This window comes from Monodon monoceros, unplaced genomic scaffold (assembly GCF_005190385.1).
Source record: "Monodon monoceros isolate NGI ecotype Baffin Bay Population unplaced genomic scaffold, NGI_Narwhal_1 Super_Scaffold_12, whole genome shotgun sequence".
NCBI classification, from domain to species: Eukaryota; Metazoa; Chordata; class Mammalia; order Artiodactyla; family Monodontidae; genus Monodon; species Monodon monoceros.
Window position 1 is genome coordinate 424,849 of NW_021703768.1, and position 27,534 is coordinate 452,382.

Below are 27,534 nucleotides of genomic sequence, written 5' to 3' on the forward strand. Positions count from 1 at the left end.
AGTGGGGGTGGGAGGCAGGGGTCACGCCGCAGGGTGTGTGGAGGGGTACCCAAAGGGCGGCCAGGGAGGCTGCACATCTCTGGTTTGGGGACAGGCCTGGGCTCGGGCCCAGGTGTCGCGAACCTGAGCGACTTTGGCTGCAGACTCCCTGTTTCCTCATCTGCTGCTCAGTGGGCAAGTCCCAGAGGCCTTAGTGGCTGCTGCTGCCCCACCCCGAGTGGGTCTCACTGAGGGACCTTCGGGCACAGCCCTCGCACTGGACGGGGTTCTGGCCCCCCAGGGGCAGCCGGCTGAGGTGACGGCCAGGATGACAGGTGAGTAGACATCACCCACGGGACCAGGGGCAGCGTCCAGAAAGGCTGCTTGGCCGTCCCAGGCTGTGGGCATCCCGGCTGGACCCAGAGCCTGGGAAGGACACTCGGGAAGGAACCAGAGGCCTCGACTCCACAGCCCAGTGACCTGGGGATGGCCAGGGGCCCTGCTGGGTGGGCCAGGGCTGAGTTTGGAGGGGCCAGGCCCAGGCAGACCCCACCGGCCTCACCTGCTGGTGAGGCTCCCCTCCTCCGGGCACTGCCCCCTGGATGGGTCTGAAGGCCACACGCTCAGGACCGTAATTACATCTGCGAAATCCCTTCCCAGTGGACCGAATAACGGGTCCCCCCCGCCCCTGAGAAGCCTGGAGCAGACTCAGCTCCCCATGCCTTGGGTGCCCAGTGGCCCACATGGGCTGCCGGCCTGAAGCCCCCGTCCCCCCTCCTGCCCTGGCAGCTCCAACGGCCCCCCCCAGCACTGACCACTCCGCCCGCCTTCCTCCCAGAGCAAGCTAATTACAGGGGGTAAGCAAGGGCGCCCAAGAGCACCCCGAGGTGGTGAGGCCTAACAAATGGTGATTGTTTAAAAGAAAGAGAACCCCTGGGGCTTAACGTGGAGCGCTCAGAACGTGGGCCCAGAGGCACCCCCCGGCCCAGCGAGGGGCTGCCCTCAGGAGGCCGGGCGCCTAGGAAGCAGCATCGTGCGGGTCAGTGCTTCCTGGCGATTTTGGCGGTGCGGCTGGAGGGACGAGGGGGGGCTCCCCAATTCCTCCTGGGACCCCGTGCTCTGGGCCTTGTGGGCTCCCAGGCCCAGGTCCACACCTCCTGCTGTCCTCACCGTCCCCTCGGAACTTGGGCTCCTCCAGGCCAGCAAGTCACCAACCCACCTGACTGCAGCCATCACGTCAGACCATGGCCCAGATGCAGACTGAGCCTGTGAGAAGGGGGCTGGGGCCGGGGGGCTGGAATGGGAGAGGCCGGCAGATGCCACGAGGAGAGGCAGGCTGGCCGGCGTGGGGCTCCTTCACGAGAGCCGCTTCCTAACAAGTTTGTGTCTAATGTGCAAATCAGCAAAGAGGCTGAAATGGTCACATTTGAAGCTGACAAGGGTGTGAAGAATCCTGGCCGGTCTAAAGTCTTTCAACCCCAAATTCTGCTGCTTGGAATCCAGTCAAAGGAAGAAGTGGAAACTCCAGCAAATGCAGGTAAAACCACTCAGACCCCTTCCCTGATACTGGAAGTCAGACACGGCCCAGCAGTGAAACGACTCGCAACCTGCAGCAGTGTCTCCTGCAGTGTTTAGAGAAGACTTATGTGAAAATTAACAAAGGGGAACCTCAACTAAAATGCAGTCGGGAGGCCAGAAGGGTAAGCTCTCAGGCAGGTGCCCCTGGGCCTCAACACAGATCCCAGCAGGCGGAGCGTCCCTTGCACCTGCGGCCAGAAGCAGATACTTCACTGCCACCAGCAGGAGGAAGGACGATGTCCCCCGCCTGGCAGCCTCTCAGCCAATGAAAAGCCACCACCCAGTTCCTCCAGTAGAGTGTTTATAACAACTTGCCCTTCTCCTCTGCTTCACCAGACTTGCTTGTGGTTCACCATAGCTGCCTGTCCTGAACTTCACTTCTTTGCTGCTGCCAAATCAACCCGTTTTGCTGGTAAAATAACTGGCTGTATTATTGTTTTTGGTGAACAACTGTTAGCAGGACAAAGAAAAAAGGGTAGGATACAAACTCTGGGAGTGTGACCATGGAGCAAAGGCTTCCTCGGGCAGTGGCTGGAGGCCTGGGTCGAACTGTCCTCCATGCTGGGGCGCCTGGTCCAGGAGGGGAAGGCGCCTAGGTTCCCCTGACATCATTTCAGAATTGTTAAAACGCACTGTCTCAGATAAACTGTAAGAAAGATTCTGCTATAAAGGTTTTTTTTTAATTTATTTATTTTATGTATTTATTTTTGGCTGCGTTGGGTCTTCGTTGCTGCGTGTGGGCTTTCTCTAGTTGCGGCGAGAGGGGGCTATTCTTCATTGGGGTGCGCGGGCTTCTCACTGCAGTGGCTTCTCTTGTCGCGAAGCATGGGTTCTAGGCGCGCGGGCTTCAGTAGTTGTAGCTCGCGGGCTTCCGTAGTTGCAGCTCGCGGGCTCTAGAGCGCAGGCTCGGTAGTTGTGGCGCACGGGCTTAGTTGCTCCTCGGCATGTGGGATCTTCCTGGACCAGGGCTCAAACCTGTGTCCCCTGCATTGGCAGGTGGATTCTTAACCACTGTGCCACCAGGGAAGCCCTGCTATAAAGTTTTGGATACGTTTTATACATTTCCTTTTGAAATTCTTGACTACAAGTAACTAACTCACTGATCACCACAAGTAGCTCACTGAGGCCTGAACTGCAGTTCGCGGCCCCAGCCCCACCTGTGCGCGCCCAGGGGTGGGCAGACGCCACCATTAATTAACTGACCCTCTGGCCAAGACCTAAAGGAGAAATTTTATTAATTTTAAAATAATGTGAAGAGGGACTTCCCTGGTGGCACAGTGGTTAAGAATCCACCTGCCGATGCAGGGGACACAGGTTTGAGCCTTGGTCCGGGAAGATCCCACATGCCGCGGAGCGACTAAGCCCGCGAGCCACAACTACTGAGCCCGTGTGCCACAACTACTGAAGCCCGCGCACAAGAGCAGCCATCGCAATGAGAAGCCCGCGCACCACAACGAAGAGTAGCCCCTGCTCGCCGCAACTAGAGAAAGTCTGCACGCAGCAATGAAGACCCAACGCAGCCAAAAATAAAAATAAAAAACAAAATTATTAAAATAATGTGAAGAAAAATATGTGAAAGTTTGACCAAAAAGTAGGCTTTAAGCAGAGCCCATTAGCTGTACCCTTGCTCCTGAAAATATCACCTCACACCGGTCAGAATGGGCATCATCAGAAAATCTACAAACAGCAAATGCTGGAGAGGGTGTGGAGAAAAGGGAACCCTCTTGCGCTGTTGGTGGGAATGTAAATTGATACAGCCACTATGGAGAACAGTATGGAGGTTCCTTAAAAAACTAAAACTAGAACTACAGCAATCCCACTACTGGGCATATACCTTGAGAAAACCATAATTCAAAAAGAGTCATGTACCGCAATGTTCATTGCAGCTCTATTTACAATAGCCAGGACATGGAAGCAACCTAAGGGTCCATCGACAGATGAATGGATAAAGAAGATGTGGCACATATATACAATGGAATATTAGCCATAAAAAGAAACGAAATTGAGTCATTTGTAGTGAGGTGGATGGACCTAGAGTCTGTCATACAGAGTGAAGTAAGTCAGAAAGAGAAAAACAGGTATCGTATATTAATGCATATATGTGGAACCTAGAAAAATGGTACAGATGAACCGGTTTGCAGGGCAGAAATTGAGACAGAGATGTGGAGAAAAAACGTATGGACACCAAGGGGGGAAAGGGGCGGTGGGGTGGGGGTGGGGGTTGATGAATTGGGCGATTGGGATTGACATGTATACACTGATGTGTATAAAATTGATGACTAATAAGAATCTGCTGTATAAAAAAATAAAATTAAATTAAAAATTAAAAAAAATTAAAAACAGAAAATAAATAAAGTTACAAGGACATATTGCACAACACAGGGAATATAGGCTATATTTTATAGGAACTATAAATGGAGCATAACCTTTAAAAATTGTGAATCATTATATTGCACACCTGTAACACATAACATTGCACACCAACTATACTTCAATTTAAAAAAGAAAACACTAACATTCTGAGATTTCCTCTCTCCCGATAATTAAATCACCACAAAAAGACAGGTAATATGTGAATCTGACGTTGAAAGAGAAGCAGGAGGAGATACATATACAAAAAAAAAAAAAAAAAAGCCCATTAGCTGTACCCTTGCCCCTTAAAATCATGTTAAAAAGTAAGCGGGGAGGAGAACCGGTCTGGGCAGGTGCTCCGCAGCAGATGCGACCATCCCAGTGCAGCCCGCCGCTCACCTGGGCCGAGGTCGCGCCCCCAGGCGGAGCTCCACACAGCTTGGCCAATCAGCGCCCTCTCCAGGGGCGTGGCCTCAGGGTCCAGGTGCCCCTAGAGCTCCTCCGATGCTAGGATGCTGGGAAGACAGACACTCCCTCTATCTTTCCTCTTCTAAGAGAGGCGTGTTGAGGCTAGAATTTCTGTCCCTTGAAACCAAAACTCGGAGGACGGCCCCTTAGGGACTTATAGGTCCACGAACTGGTCGCCCCTCCTGGGCCGCGGTGGTACGACCCGGAAGGTACCAAGGGGAGGACGCAGGGGGCCGCCGTCTGGGCTGAAGTGGTACGCCAGAGAATATCGCGAGGGGGCGCCATCGCTCCCCCCATCTGGGCGGAGGTGTTACAGCCCGGAAGGTGTCAAGGGGGAAAACCGCGAAGGGCGCCAGCCGAGGTGGTACGGCCCGGAAGGTACCAAGGCCGCGGGGATCGCCTTCGCCCCACCCCCGCCTGGGCTGAAGTGGTACAGCCCGAATGGTGCCAAGGGGATGACGATGGGGGTCGCCGTCACCCAGGATCACCACCCCCGCCTGGGCTGAAGTGCTACGGCCAAGCGGGTGCCAAGGGGACGACAGCGGGGGAGAATCGACCAGCAGCGTGGCCCCTCCACCGGCTCAGCAGCGGCGGCCGAGAAGCCCAGACGCTCAGGACACAGCGGAACGAGTCCCGCGGGCCAGCGGGGAGCCGTGGCTGGTTTCCGTCGCGTCACTTCCAGCTCATGGCTTCCGGGGCCGGTAGTGGCACTTCCGCCCCGCTTCGCCCCGCCCCCGTACCCGCCCCACCGCCCGCAGGGATCGGGGTGGGGGTGGGGTCTGTTTGGGGCCCGCCCACCGGGCCCGACCCGCAGGCTTTCGCGTGGGGAGCCGCAGTCGCCGAGACGTGGGCGGGTCGCCGTGTGGAGGCGGGGGCGACGGGGCCCCGGGTGACCGCGTCCTCCACCCCGGCGCGTTGAAACTCCGCCCGGATGCGGCTGCGGGTCCCGGTGCACGTCCCCGAGGCTGCGGGGCCCGCGCGGCGTCTAGCCCGGGGACTTCTCGGTGGGTGAAGCGCTGAATTAAGCTGGCGGGGTGGGTCGCCTGCGGGGGTCGCCCTTTGCGTCTGGGCCGAAGTTCCTCCCCACTAGCCACCTCCCTTCCCCGGCCCAGGACCCTCTGCGGGCGCGGCCGCTGGGCCACCCCAGGGCCTTGGCACGCGCGCGCCTGGGCGTCCGACGCCGCCGGGGGGCACAGTCCCTCGCGCCTTCACGACCGGTCCGCTCCTTCAGCGTCCACCGCATGGAGTTGCCGCCCCACCTCGCAGGTGTCCGCTCGGACCCCAGGCCTCCACGGCCGGCGCCGCGTTCCCGTCCCGGGTCCGCAGGGCGCCTGAGGCGGGGCGGCTGGGCACAGGTGCGGCGGGGCTTTGGGGTCTCCGGAGCGGGTGGGGGTAGCCGCGCCCGGGTCGTGGGGGTGGGCTGTCAGAGGCGGGATGGGGGGGCACAGGGTCGGGTGTCCTTGCGTTTTAGCCCCCCCTCCCGCCGATGCCCCCCCCGAAGTGGGGCATGGCCTCCGAGCGGCAGGTGCAACCGCTTCCGAAAGAACCGGGTAAAGATGCTCCGTCCGATCCGGAACCAAAGGGCGCGATCGCCCGCAGATTCATTGCAGTTGGTGTCTTTCTATGCAGGATTTTAGAAAACTGGAAATTATATAATGACTAACATCCTGCCGGGCGCTGGTCCTAGCGGACTGTTACTTTGTAAATTGGAGTGGGAAACTCCCAGTCAGGCCCGGAGCTAAGACTTCATTGTAGTCCTCAGGTGACTTTCCTGTAGCGGGTTTTACGGGGCCTGTGGGGTCCAGGCAGTGCCCCCGCCCCACCGCCCCAAGCTCATCTTCTGAAGCCTTGAGGACCTTGCTCACCTACCGCTGCTGTATAAAAAAGAGAGAGAAAAAAAAAAACTATTTAGAGGCAGACTCTTTGTTTAGTGGCTTAAAGTTCTTTGTTTTTTAGTAGAGTGCAATGTACTTTACCAAAAATCTTTAAACTTGTAAGTAACATTGTAAAGCAGAATAAAACAATATTAAACAGCATGAAAAGGAACATTACGGGAGGGAATAGGAAAGTTTTTACATTACAGAAGTCCATTTTCTTTTTAAAGTTTTTTTTTTAATTGAAGTACAGTTGATTTACAATGTTGTGTTAGTTTCTGGTGTACAGCAGTGATTCAGTTGTACACACACATTCTTTTTCAGATTCTTTTCCATTCCATTACAGGTTATTACAAGATATTGATTGTAGTTCCCTGTGCTATATACAGGTCCTTGTTGTTAAGAAATCCATGTTCAGTGCACATAAATTAGAAAATGAAGAGGAGCCCAAATGCAAACAAAATGTGAAGGACCTGAGATTCTGCTCCCAGAGCTGGCCACAGTTGGTAACTTCGCCTGTGTTCTTCTGAACCATTTGTACTTCTTAAACGGGAACATACTGTGCAGAGGGCTTGTAACTCTGCTCTCACTTAATCTGTGACAAATCTATTTTTGTCAAAACTTGCAGGGCTACAGTGTCCCATTATGTGACAGGGTTTGTTACAAATTTCTTATCTGACACTTGGCTAGTGTCAGCTTCTTAGTCTTAAAAACAAAGCTTTTGAACATCCTTGTATGTACAATCTTGGGCCTTTGTTGGATTATTTCTTTAGGATAAATCCCTGGAGGTGGAATTTCTGAATTAGTGTATAAAATTTGTAGACTTTAAGTATATTTTGTCTAAACTGCCCTGCTGACAATTTGAACCAACCTAGATTTCCTCACCAGGCATTTGAGAACATCTTGAGTTGTTTGTTGGAGAACAGGGACTCTTGACCCCAGGCTGACAGGCCCTAGAATTTAAGGGTCTACGGAACTGGATGGGAAAGTTGACATCTTCATTTTCGCTAACCTCCACGCAAACTTCCCTTCGGTGGAGAATGTGCCGTGGTGGTCCTGCCTCCCCCCCCCCCCCCGTTTCAGAACCAGGCACCCTCCCTGTGGGTCGTGAGCCCTCGCTGCAGGGCTGGCGGAGGCTGGGCCGTTCAGGCCGTGGGAGAGGGGGCTCAGCGCCTGCACGTGACGGAAGTGTCACAGGTGTGCTTCTCGCTACGTGTCGCTGACCTGGTTTCCTTTCAGTCCCACGTGTGCACCCTCTTCTGAAGACAGCTCTAGGCAGGAGTAAAGTTAAGAGTCAACCCTGGCCTCGTGAGCCACCTACTCCGTGCTGGGTGGAAAAGGCTACGTTTCGGTTCTTGTTATTTGTGCTATAATCTGAGAGGGCAATAATTCAGACCTTTGTCACCAGGGGCCTGGGCGGGGAGCAGTGCCCCACGAGCCCTGCGTTCAGCCCTGTCCGCCCTGTTTCCAGGCCGACCTGGAAGGTGGAGTCAGTTTTTCGTTGTCAGATTGGGGCCGCTGACCTTCGGTCTTTCGCAGGACGAGAATTGCTTCTTGTGGAGGCACCTGGAGTCACGGGGGCTGAGAAGGAAGAACGGGCGGTGGAAACACGAGCCGGAACTGGGGAGGGCAGCTGGGGTCTCGGCGGGGCTGGGTGAGCCGGACCTGCTGGGCTCTGGGCCGCTGACCCCCGGCCGCTGCCGGCCTCCATGTGCGATGCCCAGCACAGCCGCGCGGGGCTTCGCCGCAGCCGGGAGCAGGCCTTCTGCTCAGGATCGGCGCTGCGGCCGGTAACCAGTGGTAAGTGCTGCGGTCACGTGCCCGCCCACCATCCGGGCAGAGAGGGCCTGGCCGGCCGTCAGCCGTGGCTATTGCAGGACGTTTCTCGTCCTCACTCCTGGGCCAAGTCTACAGCACACGTTCATTCTCTGATGGGTGGCCGGTCGCACTTCCCAGCCGTCATGACGGGCACTCCCGCTCTGGACGCTCTCGAAGGACTTCCCTGGGGGAACCTCGAGAGCGGAAGTGCTGATGTGTAGGGTGCGCAGGCGCGTAGCTCTCAAGAGGCTGCCACGCCGTTTCCGCAAGTGCTCGTACCAGCCGCCCCGTAGCCGTGTCTGGGGGCTTCTGGATCCACACCTTCCAGCAGCTCTGGGTGTTGTCAGACCTGATGGTTTTTGGCAGTGGGGGTGGGTGGTGTGTCCAGCTCCCTGACCGCTGGTGAGGTCGACCCCCGTGGTTGGACGTGACCTTGCCTCCCTCCCCGCATTCTCACCTTCTGTAGCCCCTCCCCTCGAGGCCGGCCTTCTAATGAGCTCCGAACAGCAAACCAGCAAACGAGAAGGGGATGAGGTTACAAAAAGACTCGGGCCTCCTCGGGCGCTTTCTCTCAGCCGTTCCAATGCAGGCCAGGTGCCGGCTGCGGGCGGCCCCGCGGAGGGGTCTTCCCCCAACAGCTGGCCGGGAGTTGCGCGTGTGGGCTTGGAAGCAGGCGCCCCGGCCTTCGGGTGAGGCCTCGGCCCCTCCTGCCATCGTGACGGCCAACTGCCCAGCACAGCTGCTGCCGGAGTCCCGACCACAGAAGCTTGCGGGGTCGTAGGTGTGTCATTGCTCTGTGCCGCCGGGTGTGCGGTGCCGCGTTACGCGGCGCTGGAGGGCTGATAAGCATCCTCTCTCGTGCTTATCGGCCGTTTGGAAACGCTCTCCTGCGCTGGTGCTTTTGCCCACATTTCCTATTAAGTTGTAGGAATCCGTTCCCTCTCCTTTGTCACGTCCTAACTGCCTCCTCCAGGTTGTCGCTTTGTCATTTAGTGTGTTAATGTTACAATACGTTATAGTGCGTTTTGATGGCACAAAAGCTCTTAGTTTAGCCAACACAGTCTGTTTTATTTATATTTTCCTTTATGGGGATTGGTTTAAGATATTCTTTTTCAGGAGTTCGCTGCCGGTCCAGTGGTCAGGACTCAGCACTTTCACTGCTGGGCCCGGGTTCAATCCCTGGTCGGGGAACTGAGATCCTGCAAGCTGTGTGGTGTGGGCAGAAAAAAGAAAAGACACTCTTTTCCTATACCAGAATCAGGAATATATTCTCTTACATTCTCCTCTAAACGTAAGGGTTTACACAGCTGCATTTCACAGACAGGCTGCGCAGGTTCAAGCCCTGAACTGTGGCCAGAGGCCGTTTCCCCACTTCATGTGTCTCACACGGGTGACAGCGTCCCTCCGCAAGGGTTGTTGTGAAGATTCATTGAGTTAATATGTGTGAGATGCTCGGTCAGACCCTACCTGCTTCCTAGGAAGTGCTCTGTGGGTGTTGCTAATCGTTATTTGTCTAGAATTGTGAGATCAGGGTCCAGTTTGTTTTCTCTGGTGTGGATAACGGCCATCCTAGCATCAGCGACAGTGGCCTCCCTTCGCCAACGAGCCACAGCCCCACTCTGTCTTGGACCAGAATTCTGCTTGTGTGGAGTCTCTGGGCCTCCGTTCCAATTTGTTTACTTGTTTCTGCGCCGATACAGCACGTGACCTGGAATCCTCCTATCTGGATAGGCGCCTCCCCCTTCTCCTTCTTCAAGGAAGTTTCCTGTCTTCTCCCCTTTGGACCTCCATCAAGTGCCCTTTGTTATTAACACGTACCTTGTAGGGATACACTTTGAGACTAAATATTCTGTTATTTCTAAACTTTCACCCAGCCCGAGTCGGTTGTTAGTGTGATCATGGGCATGGTTGCCAAACGGAGATTTTCTAATTGCATCAGTCATCTGACTTTGTAACAGAAGGAAGTGCTTTCTCCTTTCCCCGTTTAGTGATCGTGGTGGATGTGTGGCTTCTAACCCTTTGCTATTATTTACTTTCTCTCTCAAACTGCATCCCTCACGCTGGCCCCTGTGTCCTTCTGATAAGCCCCCATCACCCTAGGAGCCCTCCCTCTCCTTCTGGCCCAGTTCCTGCCCCAGCCCTGGCATCAGCCGTTCCTCCAAGGAGGCTGGTTCAGCCCAGCAGAGAATGAGGCTTAGGAGCTGGCTGTGCTGCTGGGGGCGTCCCTGCCTCCAGGCCTCCCGGCGGGGCGGGGGGGGGGGGGCGGCGTCCTGCACAGGCGTCCTGCGGCCACCCCTCCTTCCCCGCAGCGCACACCCTTGTCTGCCCCACCTCGCCTGCCTGGGGTGTCGTCTGGAGCCTGCGCGTGTTCTCCGCGCCGCTGGCGCAGTTACTGGCCAGCTTCCTGTCCTTCGCTCTTCAGTGGGATGACGTTGTTCACCCGAGTGGTGGTTTGGTTCGGGTAGTTCTGTCTGTATTGCACGTTAGAGGTTTTAGAGATGTTATTGATTTGATCATTTTTGGTTCCAGAGGGTGTGAATGTTGAAAAGGTGCGTGGCGTTGGCAGGATCTGCGCGTTGTGGATGCTGTAATGGTCTGCAGCCCCTGGCCTGGTGTTCAGCCTCTGCCGTCCATCCTCCTCTCCTCGGCTTTCGACGCCTGCGTTTTCTCACCGTCAGATCTGCACCTGTGGCAGGGAAACTGCAGCGGTGCCGGGTTCAGCGCCTCAGGTCAGGGAGACATGGTGTCTCTGTCTCGTTCCTGGTGGTTCCCACTTTGGTGGCTCCGTGGAGGGGCATCCGCTCGTTTCTCCGGGGGGTAAAGCTGTGATTGACCCTGGTCACCAGTTAACACCTCGCAGGGAAATAGTCGGAGGACACCGTAGTTTCATTCAGCAGTGGGACGTTTCCTCTCTAGTCTTGCCATGTTTTCATCCCGCTGATTTATTCCTGACAGTTTCTTCGTCTGTTTGTCTGCACGACTGCATCCTGTCCATCTGTCCCTCCTGGAGCAGCCAGGAGGCTGCTCCTCCCCCACTGGCAGCCTGCGGGCCAGGTGGTCTCTGATCTTTGATCCTCACCTGTCCTCAGGCTGAGTCGTGGAAGCTTTTCTCCAGGGCGCCTTGCTTCTCCTTCTGGTGGCTGGGCCGTGGATGGGGCCGCTTTGGCCCTTGTGGGCTGTGTCCAGAAGCAGGACCCCAGGTCACCTTGGTGGCTGCATCCTTGATGCCCGCCACCTCGAGCTCCCCGTGTGCTTCTGGGGGCCTTCGGAGCCTCCACATCAAGTCCTGTCCTGAGTCGGATCTTCTTGGTAGCCCGGGGCCTCTGGTGAGATTTCCACTTCTGCCACCCTGGTCTTGATCCCCAGGGACCCTGTTGTGGTAACTCTCAAAGCAGCACGTCCTGCTTGCCGGTGGGCACTCAGCTCCCCCTGCCCCGTCTCCTGCCTTGGCTCAGCTCCCAGGGCACTGAAGGGTGACCAGAAGCTCGGGGCTGCTCAGCTGCTTTCTCCGTCAAGGCCTCTCCTTGGGGCCCTGATTTCTGTCCTCAAGGTCTGTCCCATGCCTGTTGAATTCCCCAGAGAAGGGTCTTCTGGCGTCCGGCCTGGAGGGCCACCCGCCCTGGTCTCTGCTTTCCCTGCCACCTCGGCCTCCATCACAGCCCAGGGGCCTCGTTCACTGCCTGGTCTCCGCCGCTTCTCTGTAGTGGCGCCTCCTCATTCCAGCCCCCCGGCCCCACCCCCGGAGCCGCTGGAGGAGCCCTCCAGGCCTCAGAACCCCATCGCCTGATGAAGCAAAAGCAAGCAAACAACTAGGAACCCTGGTGTGACTTGGGGAGTCTTGTCGAGAAGGAGCAAGACAGGACCGTCCATTCCCAAGTTGATTTCATTTGTTTGTTTGTTTGGGGGCTGGGCCACGCGGCTTGCGGGATCTTAGTTCCCCGACCAGGGATTGCACCCCGGGCCACTGCGGTGAGAGCGCAGAGTCCCAACCAGTGGACCGCCAGGGAACTCCTGTGATTTCACTTTTTAAGACATTCAAAGCCCTTGTTCTGACTCCAGAGGCATTTGGACTCCTTCCGGAAACTACACACACGGAGGTTGCCGACCCCTCCTGCTGCACGCGAAAGCGGGGGGGGGGGGGTCTGCCTGTCCCTTGGCTGTCGCGTCCTCGGTCACCAGGCTGGGTGGGCTGCTTGTGGGCTGTCGATGGTCAGGAAGAGGTCACGCGCTGGAGGGAGCCTGAGCATCCGTCCTGGGCTCCCTGGGCCCTGCTCTGGACACAGTGGACAGCAGTGCTGGTCTGTGATGGAGCGCCTGCTGCCTTCCAGTCCGGAACCTGCGGGAGGACACAGAAAGCTCCTGGCGCCACCTGAGACCAGGTCACCAAGGGCAGATGGTCCGGGAGGCTCTGGTCTGAAAAGGCATCTGTCTCCCCAGGTGCTGCCTGGCTCTTTTTCATGTATAAATCCTCAGCTTTCGGAACGGCCTAGAAAACAGCGCGACGCCCGCCATGCTTGCCCGCTTGCGTCCCCCGTCCTCGCGGCCCCACCCAGACCCACCCCCCCGCCAGCTTGAGTTCCCAGTTCTTTGCTCTTAACAGCACTTTTTGTGCTTTTATTTCTAATGACATGTTGTGTCTGGACGCACTTAAGTGCAGTGGTGGCGCTGTGTCGTGTGTCTCCTTCCGCGACTCGGCCTCAGCACTTCCGATGGCTGTAAGGTTTGCCCATCACCCATCGCCCGTGTGCGGCTTCCCTCTGGCCGCTGGGGGCGTCCATCCCCACCCGCTGCCATCTGCGTCCCTGTTGACAGGCGCGTAAGTTCTGTTTGGCTTTTGTTTTGCTGCTGGCAAAAAAGTGCCGCGTTGACCCCATCTGACGGACGCTCTGTCCCCGTGCCATCCCGGCCACGGGCTCTGCTGACTCTTTCTTACGTTCCCTGTCACTTGCGGTGACTCCTGAAAGGTCCCATCCCCACCGTTTTGGTCTGAATCTGTTTGCATCTGTGCTGCCACCTGCTTTCAGCCTGGGACAGTCGGGAGGCACTGGAGCCTCGTGTGCTGGGTGGGCGGGGGTGTGTGTGTGATGGATTCTGCTTCTTCAGAGGCCGCCAACACCCTCCACCCTCGGGGCAGATGGGGCAGAACCTCCAGGGCGGGTAAGGGTACAGCCCAGCACAATGACCTCGGGGGGTCGTGGGTGCCCCATGGGCGCAGACCCAGCAGAAACACAAGGAACAACCTGCACAGGACGGACGTGGCGGACAGTCCGGGGTCCGGTGTGGTCAGCAGTGGGGATGAGTCCCTTGTGGCTTGTTCATCCAGTGAAATACCACACCGTCACCAGGTGAGCGGCAGCTGTGGAACTGCACGGACCCGTCTTTGTTTCAAAGCAGCTTCTTGTTGAGGAAGGAGAGTGGGCGCCCCAGGGCCTCGGGGCTCAGCAGTGGAGCTCTGGCGTTGGGCCAGAGCTCCTTGAGCTGCAGAGGAGGCGGAGGCCCGGCTGGCAGTGCTGCCTGGGAAGCTGTGAGTTTCCCAGACGGAAACCGAGTGGAGAGAGTCGGGGGAAGCGCCTGCACCTTGCCTCCAGCCTCGTTTTGTGACGAGAGAGAGGAAAGGCGATGGGACCCTCCCCGGGGGCTTCTGGAGCATCACCTCACAAACAGGTTTGCTTTTGGAGCCTCAGCGGTGGCGTCGGGGCTTGTGTGACAAACACCGAGTCAGGGGCCCTGAAGAGAGGGGCTTGGCACCGTCGGTGGGCCTGACGGGGGCTCCCTTGAGAGGCAGAGCCCCCGCGGCCAGTGGGAGCTGTGCCCTGGGGGGGCCCGGCTGCAGGTCTGGGCATCCAGACAGGGTCAGCCAGGGGCCCGGGGGTGGGGCGCCATCTCTCTGCTCTCGGGGATCCCGAGCCACACACGGGCTTTGTTCCTGTGTTTTCCGTCCACCCGCAGCTGGGCCCCTGTTCCCAGCTGGGGGGCAGCACGGGCTCCCCATACCCCCGCTAGGCCACAGCCGGTCCAGCCCACGGAGGTGCAGCTCCCAGCAGGGTGTGGCCCAGAGAGGACGGCGGGACCGGGCTGGGAAGAGGAAGGAGGACGGGGCGTTAGCGGAGATCTGGCCCCGTCAGCGCCCAGAGAGCTCAAAGGGCTCGTGTGTATCGCGGGGGCAGTGGGGGCCCACGGGAGGACCACGTGCATTCGTCGTGGTCTGGGGTGCGTTTGGGGAGCTGCCCTGGTGTCCCGAGGGTCGGGGTGCATGTCAGGCCTGGGTGCCCACCGGGACCTGGTGCTGCTGAGCTTGTGGGGTGACCGAGAGCACTGGGTGGACACGGGGAGCTGGGGGGCTGCTCAGCCAGGAGCCTGGCTTCAGGTGGGGTCAGGGAGTCACAAGTCCGTCTGGGTCACGCATGCCTGGAAGTTAGGTTAAAGCACGACGGGCGCCCCCCGAATGTCAGCATCGGAGGGACGAGGACATAGGCAGCCAGCTTGGCTGCCTAGAGGTGGGGGCAGGGGGCTGGGAACTGCGGTTTGGTGTCACTGAGGAGGAGTTGCCAGGGCTCTTGAGCTGGGCAGGTGGTCGTCACTGGGATGCTGCTTAAAGCCAGAACTGGGATTTCCCTGGCGGTCCAGTGGTTAGGACTCAGCGCTTTCACCACCAAGGGCACGCATTCAATCCCTGGTCGGGGAACTAAGATCCCACAAGCTGCGCGGCGTGGCCAAAAAAATAAATTAAAAAAAAGAAGGGCCGGAACTTGAAGCACTCACCCACCAGCAAACGGGAGAGACCGGGTCGGACTTCGCCTGTGATCTGAGGGAGTGAGGGGTCTCTCTTGAGAGACCGGGTCGGACTCTGCCTGTGACCTTAGGGAGTGAGGGGTCTCTCTTGAGAAGTCGTGGCCACAGGCCTGAGCGCCAAGCAGGTGTGGATCTGTTGAGGGAGGATCACCCTCTCCTGGGCACCTGCAGAGGCAGTGCCCATGCCCGCTCCAAGGCCTGCCCGCCCTCAAGCCCAGGAGGAGGTCCCCCGGCCCAGGATCTGTGCACACGAACAGCCCCCTCGAGCCAGCGGGCTGCTGACCCGCTGAGAGGCTGAGGGTCATACTGTCAGGGCTTGGGTGATGAACTGTTGGACCGTGAAAGAGAGGACGCAAAAAAGGAATCGAAAGTTGAGAGAAGCAGGCCAGTTTGAAACGGTAACAAATAGAATACGAAGAACGCAGGGGTTGGAACTCAAAACCCGATGGAGGGACAGAAACTCAGAGTCTCTGACGGGGCAGGTCAACCCTCCCACAAAGGACAACTCAGAACACTGGATGAAATATTAAGAAGTTGGGTGAGGGCGTGGGAGAGCCAGCCTGGTGGGAAGAGCTCCGGGCGAGGGGGCCCCTTCCTCAGCGGCTCTGGTTGGTCCCAGGGTGGGTGGGAAGGTGCAGAGCACTTGTGACAGCTTCCGGGTTGGGGGCGGAGAGCCCAGGCCTCAGCTGAGCTGCGGGAGGGCAGCCTGGAGGACGAGCTCGAGGCTGGGCCGGTGCTTGGGGGTTGTGGGGTGCCCTGGGGGTGGGGCGGGGCTGGAAGAGGCAGGGGTTGGCAGGTACTGTAGAAGGAGTTCGGGCGGGATCGGCTGGAGGGTCAGGTGTGTGGGGAGGGAACGGAGGCCGGTAAAGGCTTTGGTCTCAGAAACTTATTGGAAGACAAGTCCGAGCTGTCGGGGCGCCCGCTCCTTTGGGGCTGGAAACAAGGCCAGGACCCCGAGTTTGCGTCTTGAAATTACTCTAAGTGGGTGATTAAACTCTGCAGGACCTTAGCTGCTCACGCAACGCCGTCCTTTCCTTCCCACTCCAGCCCGCGCCCCGCCCAGTGCCACCTGCATGGCCGCTGCCTCCATCCCCGCGTCCCTGCCCTGCGCTGCCCGCCGCCCCTGAGATGTCGGCATCCGCTAAGCCCGCGGCCCTGGCAGAGCTGGCTCCGGGCCCCGGTGAGAAGCCGGGGGGACGGCCGCTCCTGGCCTGGGGCCCCGTGTTTGGCCACCGGAGTGAGAAGATCGCATTTGGCCAGAGCGAAGGTGGCCCCGACGAGCAGGTGCTCACGGTCACCGTCACTGAGACGACCGTCATCGAGGCGGACCTGGGCGTGTGGGGTGCCCGCGCCCTCATCTACCTCACACTCTGGTTCTTCTTCAGCTTCTGCACCCTGTTTCTCAACAAGTACATCCTGTCCCTGCTAGAAGGGGAGCCCAGCATGCTAGGTACCCACCGGGTGCTGGCGGCGGGATGGAGCTCCCGGCGGGGTGGAGCCCCTCGCTCAGCCGCCGCCTCCTCCTCCAGGGGCCGTGCAGATGCTATCAACCACGCTCATCGGCTGCGTCAAAGTATTCCTTCCCTGCTGTTTGTATCAGCACAAAACCCGGCTCTCTTACCCTCCCAACTTCATCGTGACCATGTTGTTCGTGGGTCTCATGAGGTAAGCAGCTAACGTTTCTGGTTGAGGGACTGAGTTTTTTACATGTAGAACACTCCCCCCAGCTGACTGTTACCATCAGGTGATCCTGGGAGGGAGGGGCCGGGCGGGGCCGGGGCAGACGTGCGCACCCCCTGGGCTCCCACCAGGCCTGCCCCGTGGCTGCGGACGCACCGAGTCATCCCTGTGACGCTGTTGACTGTCTTAGGTTTGCAACAGTGGTTTTGGGTCTGGTCAGCCTGAAAAATGTGGCGGTGTCCTTTGCTGAGACGGTGAAGAGCTCGGCCCCCATCTTCACTGTGATCCTGTCCCGGACCGTCCTGGGGGAGCACACCGGTGAGCAGCCTCCAACGCCCGGGCGTGCCAGCTCCTCCGGGGGCCGCTCCCACCCACGTCACCCTGGAGCTCAGCTCCCTCCACTCCCCTCCTGGTCGTTTCTTAGCCTCAGAGGCCCGGGATGGTAGGAGCTGGGTGAAGGAGTGACAGGCAGGTAACCTCGGTGCCATTTCTGTCCCAGGAATCTGCCAGGCGCCCCGGCCCCTCCTCCGCACCCCCTCCTGCCCTCCACTGTGGCTCCCCAAAGCTCAGCAAAGGGGACTTGTTACAAATTTCCAACCTGGGCTGCGGGCACGCGCTGCCAGCTGCACACACGTCCCTGACTTTCCCGCCAACCATTTAGAGAGTGTGGTTCTGTGAAGACAAGCAGAGTGCAGACTCGTGGACATGACACGTCGTGTTTGACCCCGGGGGTGGGGGGCGCTCACAGAGGGAGACACGTGTTTGCTTCAACTGGTAAAATGACAAAAAGGTAAAACAAGGCGGCACCTGCCTCAGGGAGAGAGGAGGATGGGGACGGACGGGGCGCAGCCGGGCTTCTCGCAGACGTGCCCTTGGAGCCGCACGAACGCTTAGGTGATGGTAAAACAGCATCAGATCAAAGTGTAAAAGCGATTCCTAAAATCGTACTCAGCAGGAAGCAGCCTGACTGCACGTCAAGCTTCACCACGCAGAAAGGATTTATCTCAAGGGCCTTAAAAGCATCACACTTTGGGCTCCAGCTGCGGTGGGTACGTGTGTAGAAAACCAGCTGTCTTGCTGAGAACAATTAGGAAATCTTGATAAAATTTAGCAAAAAAAAGTCTGTTGGGGAGGCGTTGGAGAATGATGAAGGTGCCAGGACTTGAGAGACCCCAAGGTTTGGGGTCCCCAGAGGAGTGACGCCCTGTGGGGCAGCCCCGGCAGAGCCCCGAGTCCACGAAGGCGCCTGCCCCCTGGACGGCCTCCCAGCCATGGCCCCTGCGCGAGATCCGCCATCCAGCAGAGGCCTCCTTCCGTGGTGATGCTCTCAGCCTCAGGCCACGTGGGCCTGTGGGTTTGCTGTGTGGACAGCGCTGTCCTCGGCGGGGGCGGGGGCTACGGTCATCTGAGGGCTGCACCTCTGCTCCTTTTTGCTGAACACGAGAGGCTAGTCCCCTCGTCTGCTTTGGATTTCAAGATAAATGAAATGCTGTGTCTGAAATCAAAGCAGCGGTACCACATGAGGCTGGATGCCCTGTGTGCAGAGTGACGTGATTTTCTGTTGCACCGAATGGTCTCAGCCTTACCTTCACGTCAAGGCTGTTGGTTAGATTTCAGAACGAAGGCAGGAGCGCTGGACACCCTGAGGGTCTGGGGCCTCCCTCCTCTCCCAGCCTTCCCTGGAGACCACCCTTCACCCGACTCGTTTTGCAGATGAGGGTTCGGGGTCGGGGGGTGGGGTGCAGGGAGCAGGGCTTGGAGCTGGTGGCTCTGGCCGTCGTGCCCCTGGCACCTGGCTCTGGAGCGGGTGAAAGGAGGCATGTGCTATATTTTCCGTCCAGCGAGAAGAATCAAACAAAGTGAGCGTGCAGAGCACTCCTGGGGCGGGGTGGGGGATAGCCCGGCCCACTGGGGGGCGCTGCAGCCCGGCCCCTGTGTTCTGTCGCTCCGCAGGGCTGCTGGTCAACCTCTCGCTCATCCCTGTCATGGGCGGCCTGGCGCTGTGCACGGCCACCGAGATGAGCTTCAACTTCCTGGGGTTTTCGGCCGCCTTGTCCACCAACATCATGGACTGGTGAGTCCGAGGGGCGTGTCCGATGCCGCGTGGGGTTCCGTGTCCCGCAGGACGGGGGATAGATGTCACGCCCCAGTGGCGGCTGAGCCGTCTTGCTGACACCTCTGCGCGGCCTGCTCTCTCAGCGTCACCACTTCTGAGAAAAGAGAGGAAACAGCAGCCACACGGTATCCAAGGGTTTCTTGTTGCCATTACTTCCAAAGAAAAACAGGCGCATCTGGAGGGTTTGAATTTGAATAATACAGCTGAAAAATGAAAAATCACCTTTCATTTCATTTCTCACACTTTGCTGTGTTTCCTTCAGCCTTTCCCAGAAACACAGTCCAGCTCACGTCGTAGTTTGCATATCGCCTGTTAACTCCGAGCACAGGATGGTCTCCAGAAGCCTCCTCGCTCACCTGCAGACGCTCCAGACCTCGTGACTTAGATCTGCAGGAAACATCTTCACACGGGTTTCCCTCTAGGTTTCTGACGGGCCTGCAGCGTAAACCCCCAGGAGGGGGACAGGGCCTGTAAACCTGTGCAGCAGGCTCGTTGCTCTGGTTTAAGTCCCCTTGGCCAGAGCTGCTGTGCACCCAGCGTCCAGGGAGCAGCGTCGTTCTTCAGAATGCTGAGCCCTCTGGCTCCAGGGAAGCTGGACGCTGTCTGGTCTTCCCATTGGCCACGGCGGGCCTTCCCGGCCAGCAGTTTTGTCTCTGTTTTTTTTCCCAGGGTCTTCCTGTGCTCACACTGTCTGTTCCGTGGCCGCTGCCGAGCAGAGCTGGGTAACCTCAGGCACGTCCTCAGCCTCTGAGACCTCAGGTTACCCATCTGTGAAAGGGGCAGCTCAGCCCGGCTCACAGCAGACGCCAGGACCATCCCCAAGGAGCTACCGTGTGTCCCTGTTTCTGGAGGACATGACACTTCGGCCGTGTGTGGTGCCATCTGACCTCTCATAACCTCTTCTTTTCTTTATTCTAGTTTGCAGAACGTTTTCTCCAAAAAGCTCCTCAGCGGGGACAAATATAGGTTCTCGTAAGTGTCACTGCTCCATGGAGACCAGACCACCCTGTGCCCTGACCCCTCCCATTTCATGGTGCCTTTAAAAGAACCTTGTTGAAACTTGGGAGAAAACCCCACCTGTTTCCAACTGCCCCTTGGCCGGCTCGTTTGAGGCTGCCTGTCACCGTCCCGTGGCCGGTGGGTCGCCTGTCAGGCCCGGCCGTCTGTATCATCTGGGAGGAGATAATTAAACTGGGGCACCCTGGTTCTGCGGAGGGCGAGGGCGGGGGCGAGGCGGGGAGAGGATCAGGCGCCTGTCCCCCCAGGGCCGCGGAGCTGCAGTTCTACACCAGTGCAGCAGCCGTGGCCATGCTCGTCCCGGCCTGGATCTTCTTCATGGTGAGTCCAGCCCTGGTGCCTTCCCAGGTCGGGGCGAGCCCCGGGCGCTGGGCGTGCTGAATACACAGAGGCCGCCACGCGCCCAGGGGGGTGGGGGGGACCGAGCGAAGCAAACCCATGCGGGTCCTGTGTGGGTCCGGTGCCCACGGGGGCCAAACCTCAGCCAGTGGTTCCCGGAAACTTTGCTGTGAGCGTTTTTAGGTGCACTTTTTTGTTGTTGTTTTTTGGCCGCACCTCAGGGCTTGTGGGATGTTAGTTCCCCAACCAGGGATTGAACCCGGGCCACGACAGTGAAAGCGCTGAGTTTTAACCACTGGACCGCCAGGGAATTCCTGCACTTGTTTTTTTTCTTAATTTATTTATTTATTTTTGGCTGTGTTGGGTCTTCGTTGCTGCACGTGGGCTTTCTCTAGTTGTGGCGAGCAGGGGCTACTCTTCATTGTGGTGCGTGGGCTTTTCATTGCGGTGGCTTCTCTTGTTGCGGAGCACGGGCTCTAGGCACGTGGGCTTCAGTAGTTGCGGCACGTGGGCTCAGTAGTTGTGGCACACGGGCTCAGTAGTTGTGGCACACGGACTTAGTTGCTCTGCGGCATGTGGGATCTTCCCGGACCAGGGCTCGAACCCGTGTCCCCTGCATTGGCAGGCGGATTCTTAACCACTGCGCCACCAGGGAAGTCCCCCTGCACTTGTTTTTTATTACTACTGTTATTTAAAAACATTGTGACCACTGTTGAACAAGTCCCAGGGCAGAAGCTTATGAAACAGAGAGCAGTATGTCCCCCAGCCCCTCCCAGGCCCGCTCCTGGTAGAGCTGCTTCCCAGACGTGTCTGCGTGGGCACAAACACGCTCCTGTGCTCACGCGTGTCGTGGGATCCCATCGGTCCTACAGAAGCACAGGTGCGCGTCTACGCACACCTCTCTTTTTAACACAAGTGGAACTGGGCTGTCCTGTCCTACGGCCGGGCTCCAGCGTTGCGCTGGCCCCTGGGCTGGGGTCTGGGTGTCAGCACCGCGGGCGTCCCTCTGGCTCTGGCGCAGGACTTGCCGGTGATCGGGAGGAACGCGAGGAGCTTCCGCTACAGCCAGGACGTGCTGCTTCTGCTGCTGGCGGACGGCGTCCTCTTCCACCTGCAGAGCGTCACGGCCTACGCCCTCATGGGGAGGATCTCCCCCGTGACCTTCAGGTAAGGACCGCACCTCCCAAGAGGTGAAGTGCCTCCAGGTCACGTGCAGAGGGGAACGCTTGCCATCTAGACGTTTTATAAGAGGTGTTCGTGGTTGTGGAATCACAAATGTAGCGATCGCTGTGGTCACAGGTCGTAATTACTAGGCCGTTCTGTATTGGTGCCGTTTGAAACGTGAACAGGAAAGTCTGTGAAACAGATCTTTAGGGGAATCCCCACTGGGATTCTGTGCAGAAGCAGAAATCCTTGGAGTGGTGTGAGTGTACTTCTGCCTGAAACAGCACTGTCCGTGGAATCTCCCGGGATGATGGATTGTCCCGCTTCTGGGCCGCCCAGGGTGGGAGCCACAGGCCACGTGTGCTGCTGAGCGCCTGGGGCGTGCCAAGTGCCACGAGGAACCAACGTCTGACATTTCTCTAACTTTAATCAGTTCACACTTGAGCAGCCACACGTGGCCGTCGGCTCGCTGCTGGTAACTTAGCACTGAGCTCAGGTCTCACAGGCTTCTTCTCTGTAACTGGGCGGACTTAGCGAAAGCGAAAGCGTGATTTGACACCGGAGCATTTTCAGTAACAAATAGAAAGGAGTCGGCTGAGGTTGCCAGCAGGCCTGGAAATCCATGCAGTGATGTCTGCGGGTCTGCCCGTCAAGTTGTCGTAGAAGCCAACGGGCCTTGGTCCTTTAACTTCAGAACTGTCACTGGAGAGCGGAATTGTACCCAGGAGTGATGGCAGCAGGTGCATCGCTGCCCTTGGGCCTCCCGGGGTGCACACACCCTCTGCCCGACTCCTGGAGGAGAGCTGCCTGCTGATTGCTGAGGTCTCCTGAAGCTCTCGCTGTCACAGTCTGTCATACGGTCTTGTTTCCATTTAGGGCCAGGAATTATATCCACATACCCCTGAAACTTTGTTTTTCAGTGATTGTTAGTTGACGGTTCAAAAAAAGGCAGAAAACAGAAGACCAGTTCTTTTTATTTTATTAAAAAATTTTTCTTTGGCTGCTGTACGGGATATGGGATCTAGTTCCCCGACCAGGGATCAAACCTGGGCCCCCTGCATCGGAAGTGCAGAGTCTTAACCACTGGACCACGAGGACGGTCCCCAAACCAGTTCTTTTTAAAGAAAATAGCTTCAGGTAGAAAAGTACAAAAATTAAGTTTAAATTGTCGTCAATGGCAGCCCAGGAGACAAGCCCTGTCGTGTTCACTTTATCTTCATGAGGTCCCAGCAGTGGCTGAGCAGGGCTGTGTCACTTCCCAGATACTCTCCCTAATGATCGGTTCTCTCAGGCGCTCTCAGAGGAACCTTCCTCCTTCTGTGAAGAGCACGCTGCAGGTGTGAGGGATCAAACGTCATGATGTCTATAAAGTACTTAGAAATATTTCCGTCGAAAAAAGGACGAAGCAAAATACGGCAAAATGCTGAGTGTGAAGATGGCACTCGGCTTTTTGTTGGAAGTGTCGCTACTTCTCGGTGACCTTTTTCCTAGTAGGAAGGACCCCAGCACGAAAGAGTGGGGTTAGCGGAGACGCCTTCGGCCCCCGCCGACGTCCCCGCTGTCCTCTCCCGCAGTGTCGCCAGCACCGTCAAGCACGCCCTGTCCATCTGGCTCAGCGTCATCGTTTTCGGCAACAGGGTCACCAGCCTGTCAGCCGTGGGCACCGTGCTGGTGACGGCCGGAGTCCTGCTCTACAACAAGGCCAAGCAGCAGCAGCGGGAGGCCATGCAGAGCCTGGCTGCGGCCACCAGCCGGTCCCCAGACAGCAGCCCTGAGCCGCTGCTCCCCCCGGACCCCCGGCCACACCACTGAGCCCCGGAGCCTCAGGGGCGCCGCGCACCACGCCGCTCCTTGCCAGTGGGGGACCCCCTTCGCCTCTCCCGCTCCCTGGACGGCAGGCGTGGGGCCTCTGGCTCCACGGGTCACAGTCCGGGTGTGGGAGGTGCGGGTGGGCAGCCTTTCCCGCTCTTTCCTGGGACGTTCGGTCAGAGCTGGGGGAGCTCGAATCGGGGTCCCAGATGTCAGCCCCTGGGGCGCAGACCACAGCTGCCACTGAGCCGTTGCCGAGCCACGTGACAACCTCCTCCTGGCGGCCTCTGCGCACCCCCTGCAGCCAGGCCAGGCCCCAATTCCTCTGTGGGTGACGACCACTGGGGACAGCTGTGAAGCCGGGGCTGCAGCCAGGTGCCAGCGGCTGCCCTCCCCACTTGTAGCCGGCGGAGAGAACCCGCTTCCCCACGCCAGCCGTCGGTGGCCACCCGAGGTACGTCTGGCTCCTTGGCCGTCAGGGAGTCTGTCCGCTGGGCTTGGACAGGCTGCCCCACTGCCCAGACAGCTGGGGTGCAGAGACCGGCGTTCCCTGCTCCTGAGGATGGAGTGTCCGGCCCCGGCCTCCCGCCCTTCTGCCCGAGGCGGAGCTGCCTGCATCAGCACCACTTAGGGAAGGTCACTCGCGGAGCGAAGCGGCCCCACCTCTTTCCGTGCCTGCTGCGCCGAGCTCCTCACCTGAAGGTCCAGCCCTCACCTGCGGCCGGGGCTCCCCAGAGGCCCAGACGTGGTTTCCAGCCCGAGGCTGCGGGCAGCCCCCTGCGGTGTTTGGCTCAGGGAGGGGGCTTCTGTCCCTTCTGCTCCCCCGGGTGAGAGGCAGGCTGTTCGGAGCGCCCCTGGGGAGCACCCGTCCCCACTCAACTAGTCAGGAGCCTTGCCTTGTCTCATCAACGAGGCTTTTAGGATTTTCCCTCATGAATGATGAGCAGGACGAGTGTGGAATATTTACTGTTTTTGTTATGCTGCGTTTAAAATGACAGTGTAGGTTTTTAAAAGGAAACACAGGCATAGGTGGCTTATGGAGCGCATCGTGTATGCCAGGTAAACCACAGTCGGACCCACGGCCTGGCCCGGCCCGCCTCCTCCAGAGCAGACAGACGGACAGACAGCCAGGTGTTTGAGGCCTGTGGCGGGCTGAGGCGCCACCCCTCGCTTCACCTCTTGCCTCACAGCCCGTTGGGATTTCTGATCGGGACGCAGCCCCCTCCCTCCCACCAGCCTAGAGCTCTGGGGCTTGTCAGGTGCAGCCCTACTCGGGGCCGCAGGCTGGCCACCTGGCCATCTCCAGCCAGCCTGCGGACAGAGCCACCCGAAGGCACAAATCGTTCCCTGAGTCTCAGGCAGCATTCCCAGCTGTTCGGGGCCTGGGCTCCCTGATTGCTTCTCTGGTTTTCCAGTTGGCTTCTCAGCTGGGAAATATAAAAGAGCCCCTCCTGGAGAGCAGATCTTTTGGAAACAAAGAGCAATAACTATATCTCATTAAGTTCCGCTAACTTTAAAAATCTTGTAATGATGATGGATTAAAATGAGGCCTTTTAAACTACAAACAACCTTTTTACTAAGCTGACCTCCTGCTCCAGAGGACGGCGGGTCACACGCACCTTCACTGTGCAGGGGTTGCTCGTGTGACTTTCCCAAGTTTTATCCCTTTCCTCTTTTTCTGCTTCTTCCCAGAACAAAACTAAAGAGGATTCTTTGGCGGTAGCTGGGGTGGCCGGCTGGTGCATTGATCTGTGAGGACCAGAGAGAAAGCACCGTTTCCCTGGGGCTGCTGCCTCTGCCCTCAGACTGTGGCCGCTGTGCCCACGGCTGATGGGGAGACGTGAACAGAAGGGGCGTATCTGTGGTTGCCCACGGCAGACTGTCATCTGAGTGTTTTCAGGTGCCAGCCGCCTGTGTCCGAGTGTTGTTAGGGACCTGGGTCCCTGCCTCCTGTGGACGTGCCCCTCCCTCCACTCTCATCGTGTTTTGATTTTCTAGATATTAGGACCAAGAAAGATTTTCCTAAATTATTAGTAAATGAGGCCGTTTCTAGCAAAGCTGCTTTTGAGACTTCTCCTCATCCCGGGTGGGAGACCACAAAACCTGTGCTGCAGCTGCATTCTGTCTGCGTCCCCACCCCTGAGTCGTCCACGTGTGGGGCGTTTCCGCAGCCTGGCAATGGCATTTGTTTAATAACCGTACAGACATGTTTTTTAATTAACTTCGTTTAGTCGTTTTTTAATTAACTTCGTTTAGTAGTTTTTTAGTATGTTCTTTTCACTGAACCATCGCAGGTGTGCTCGTACCAGTGTTGACACCGGGTGTTGTGTGTTACATTGGGTCCCTTCCTCCTATGTCTTTGGTTGTCGTCCATGCCTTTGTAAACAAACTCTTGAACCAGGCTTCTGAATCTGGTCATCTGCTTACTTACATTGACACGTAGAGATGTAGTATCCACACTTTTCTGGCTTTCAAGGAAATTTCCACTACTGAGTGGCATAAAAAAGGCTTTTTTAAAAAAGAATTCTGATAGTCATAATTTCCTGCATATCAGCATTAAAATCATATGCCTTGGAAAGCTGAGAATACTCTTGCACAATCCAAAATGTGTCTTTAATTTGTGAATCAAACAGTAAAAAATTGCTGCACGAGGAATGTCATCCACATGGAGCCGTGCTCGTCGCCAGCCCTTGAAATACTTTCCCCAAACTGGTGGGCTTTCCCTCCTGTGCGGCGCTGACTGTCCCATGGACGGTCATTTATAGACGGGCCAGAGGGGATCAAAGAAATGCAACATGTCTTTTTACATCTGTCCAGGGGGTGTGCTTCCTGATGCCTGAAAGTATTTTCACTGTTCCCCTGGGTTGGAAAAATTAAACAAAGATGTTATTACAGGTAGAAACTCTCCTCTCTTTTTGCCTTTGACCAACATTGTGCTAAGGGCTCTGTTCTTCTCCAAAACACGTACATGCCCTGGTTGGGACCTCTTTGTTTTCTTAGTTTATAAATAAGAACGTCCCAGCTCCCCTGAAGAGTTTGCCTATTTCTCTATCCTGGCTGAGGGGCCGAGAGCAGAGTCATGAGGTTGTGCTGACCATCCCTTGGCGTACTCACCCTGCAGCTCAGGGTGTAAAACCTTCCAGTTTGCTGTCTCTGTAGTATCTCCTCCCCTCCTCCTGAGGGCTGAGATTCTGAGTTTGATGGCCACTGGGTCCATGCCTAGATGTCCAAACTGAGTTGGAAACCGTTCTAATTGGCAAAGTCTTTGGTGTTTTGGTTTTTTTTTTCCAGTTTTCATCAGAGGAAAACTGGCATTCAGCTGATGTGCTATTTCTAGACTGCAGATGTGTGAGTAGCGTCTGCACCCGCCCAGGGCGGTGTTGTGGGCACCACGTTGCAGAGGGACACAGTGAGAGTGACTTTCCCACACTGAAAAACTTGAAAATTATATCAATAATTGTCTATATCAGAACCAAATTATATGTGCTTTATACCAAACAAAACTGCAGAGAACTAAAAGTACATCGTGCAAAATGTCTATAGTGTTTTGTATTTCACTTATTTCAGTATTTATGTGATTAGATGAATTCTTTCTAGAAAATGGTGGTTAAATGACTGAGTCACTGTTAATTCTGCTATGGTAATACATCGATGCTGTACAGTGAATCCTGTGGATGCCCCCTGGTTATTTTTGTCTAAATTAAGCCACCATGGTAGCAACTATCTAGGACTCTTGTTCTGCGAAAGTAAAATAAATGTTCAGCGTGTACTGTTTTCTTCCTTGTGTAACTCTCCAGTGTTCGCGCTACTGAAATGAACAAGGGTGGGTTCTTATTGCCTTCACCCCTTTTCAGCGTGAAGGAAGTAAAAAAATTGTTTTTTTCCTGTCACCAAAAACTCAGGAAGCAAAACAAGCGCTTGGATACAGAAAGTAAACATTTCTTTCCGGGAAGAGAAAGAATTCCAATTCCACCGCCCTTTCTGTGCCCCAATTTCCTGTCACATTTTTCTACATTTTCCATTTCAGGTCCAGTGAATGTGGGTATTCGTTTACCGTTCTCTTTCCTGAGGTTCTCGAGGTTGAACTGCCAGTTTTCTGTGACCACCAAGGTCCGCAGAGTAACTGGAGCCAGGGAAGAGAACTTCATTCTAAGAGCCTCAACAGGTTAGAAGCCGCACCTCACGATGAGGGAGTGCACGGACTTTGAGGGCCCCCCTCCCCCGCCTTAGCACAGCTTAAAACCCCGTGGCAACCGCTCTCCCCGCCCCGGTCCGGCGGAAGGTCTTCCGTAGGCAAGATTCGGAGTCCACCACGCCACCGCCGGGGTCGGGGTCACGGGGACTGGGAGAAAGGGCGCAACACCGGGCACCCGACCAGGCCAGGCGCCGACTTCCCACGAGCCCGAGCTGCCAGCAGGGACTCGCCCCGCCCCGGCACCCCGGGTGTCGTCAGCAGTCGGCGCCGAGGCCCGTAATAACGCGCTAGCGCGCGCCCCGCACTCTGCGCAGGTCTGGTGTCGGCGGCGGGGAGGGGGGTTGGGGGGGTGG

General features: G+C 57.2%; 2 protein-coding genes across 8 annotated transcripts in view; both read left to right on the plus strand.

The window, feature by feature from the left end:
* The first annotated feature begins 5,189 nt into the window (after positions 1-5,189).
* On the plus strand, positions 5,190-26,754 carry LOC114892464 (solute carrier family 35 member E2A). 7 transcript variants are annotated; one of them, XM_029217428.1, is made up of 11 exons: positions 5,362-5,381; positions 10,599-10,798; positions 15,909-16,145; positions 16,247-16,311; positions 16,391-16,526; positions 16,732-16,859; positions 18,495-18,615; positions 19,576-19,629; positions 19,923-19,995; positions 21,035-21,180; positions 22,752-26,754. In XM_029217428.1, the coding sequence occupies exons 2-11, from the start codon at positions 10,608-10,610 to the stop codon at positions 22,987-22,989; spliced, it is 1,389 nt and encodes a 462-aa protein (XP_029073261.1). In that variant the 5' UTR covers positions 5,362-5,381; positions 10,599-10,607; the 3' UTR covers positions 22,990-26,754. The 7 variants fall into 7 exon arrangements, with proteins under 7 accessions (XP_029073263.1, XP_029073261.1, XP_029073259.1 ...); XM_029217426.1 differs by having other exon boundaries at positions 15,909-16,311; XM_029217427.1 differs by lacking the exon at positions 5,362-5,381 and having other exon boundaries at positions 10,482-10,798.
* A 726-nt stretch (positions 26,755-27,480) lies between these two features.
* The window catches only part of LOC114891798 (cyclin-dependent kinase 11B), a 17,508-nt gene continuing 17,454 nt past the window's right edge, over positions 27,481-27,534 (plus strand). The window contains exon 1 of the mRNA XM_029216140.1: positions 27,481-27,495. The gene's annotated coding sequence lies outside the window, so the exon portion shown is untranslated. The remainder of the gene's footprint in view (positions 27,496-27,534) is intronic.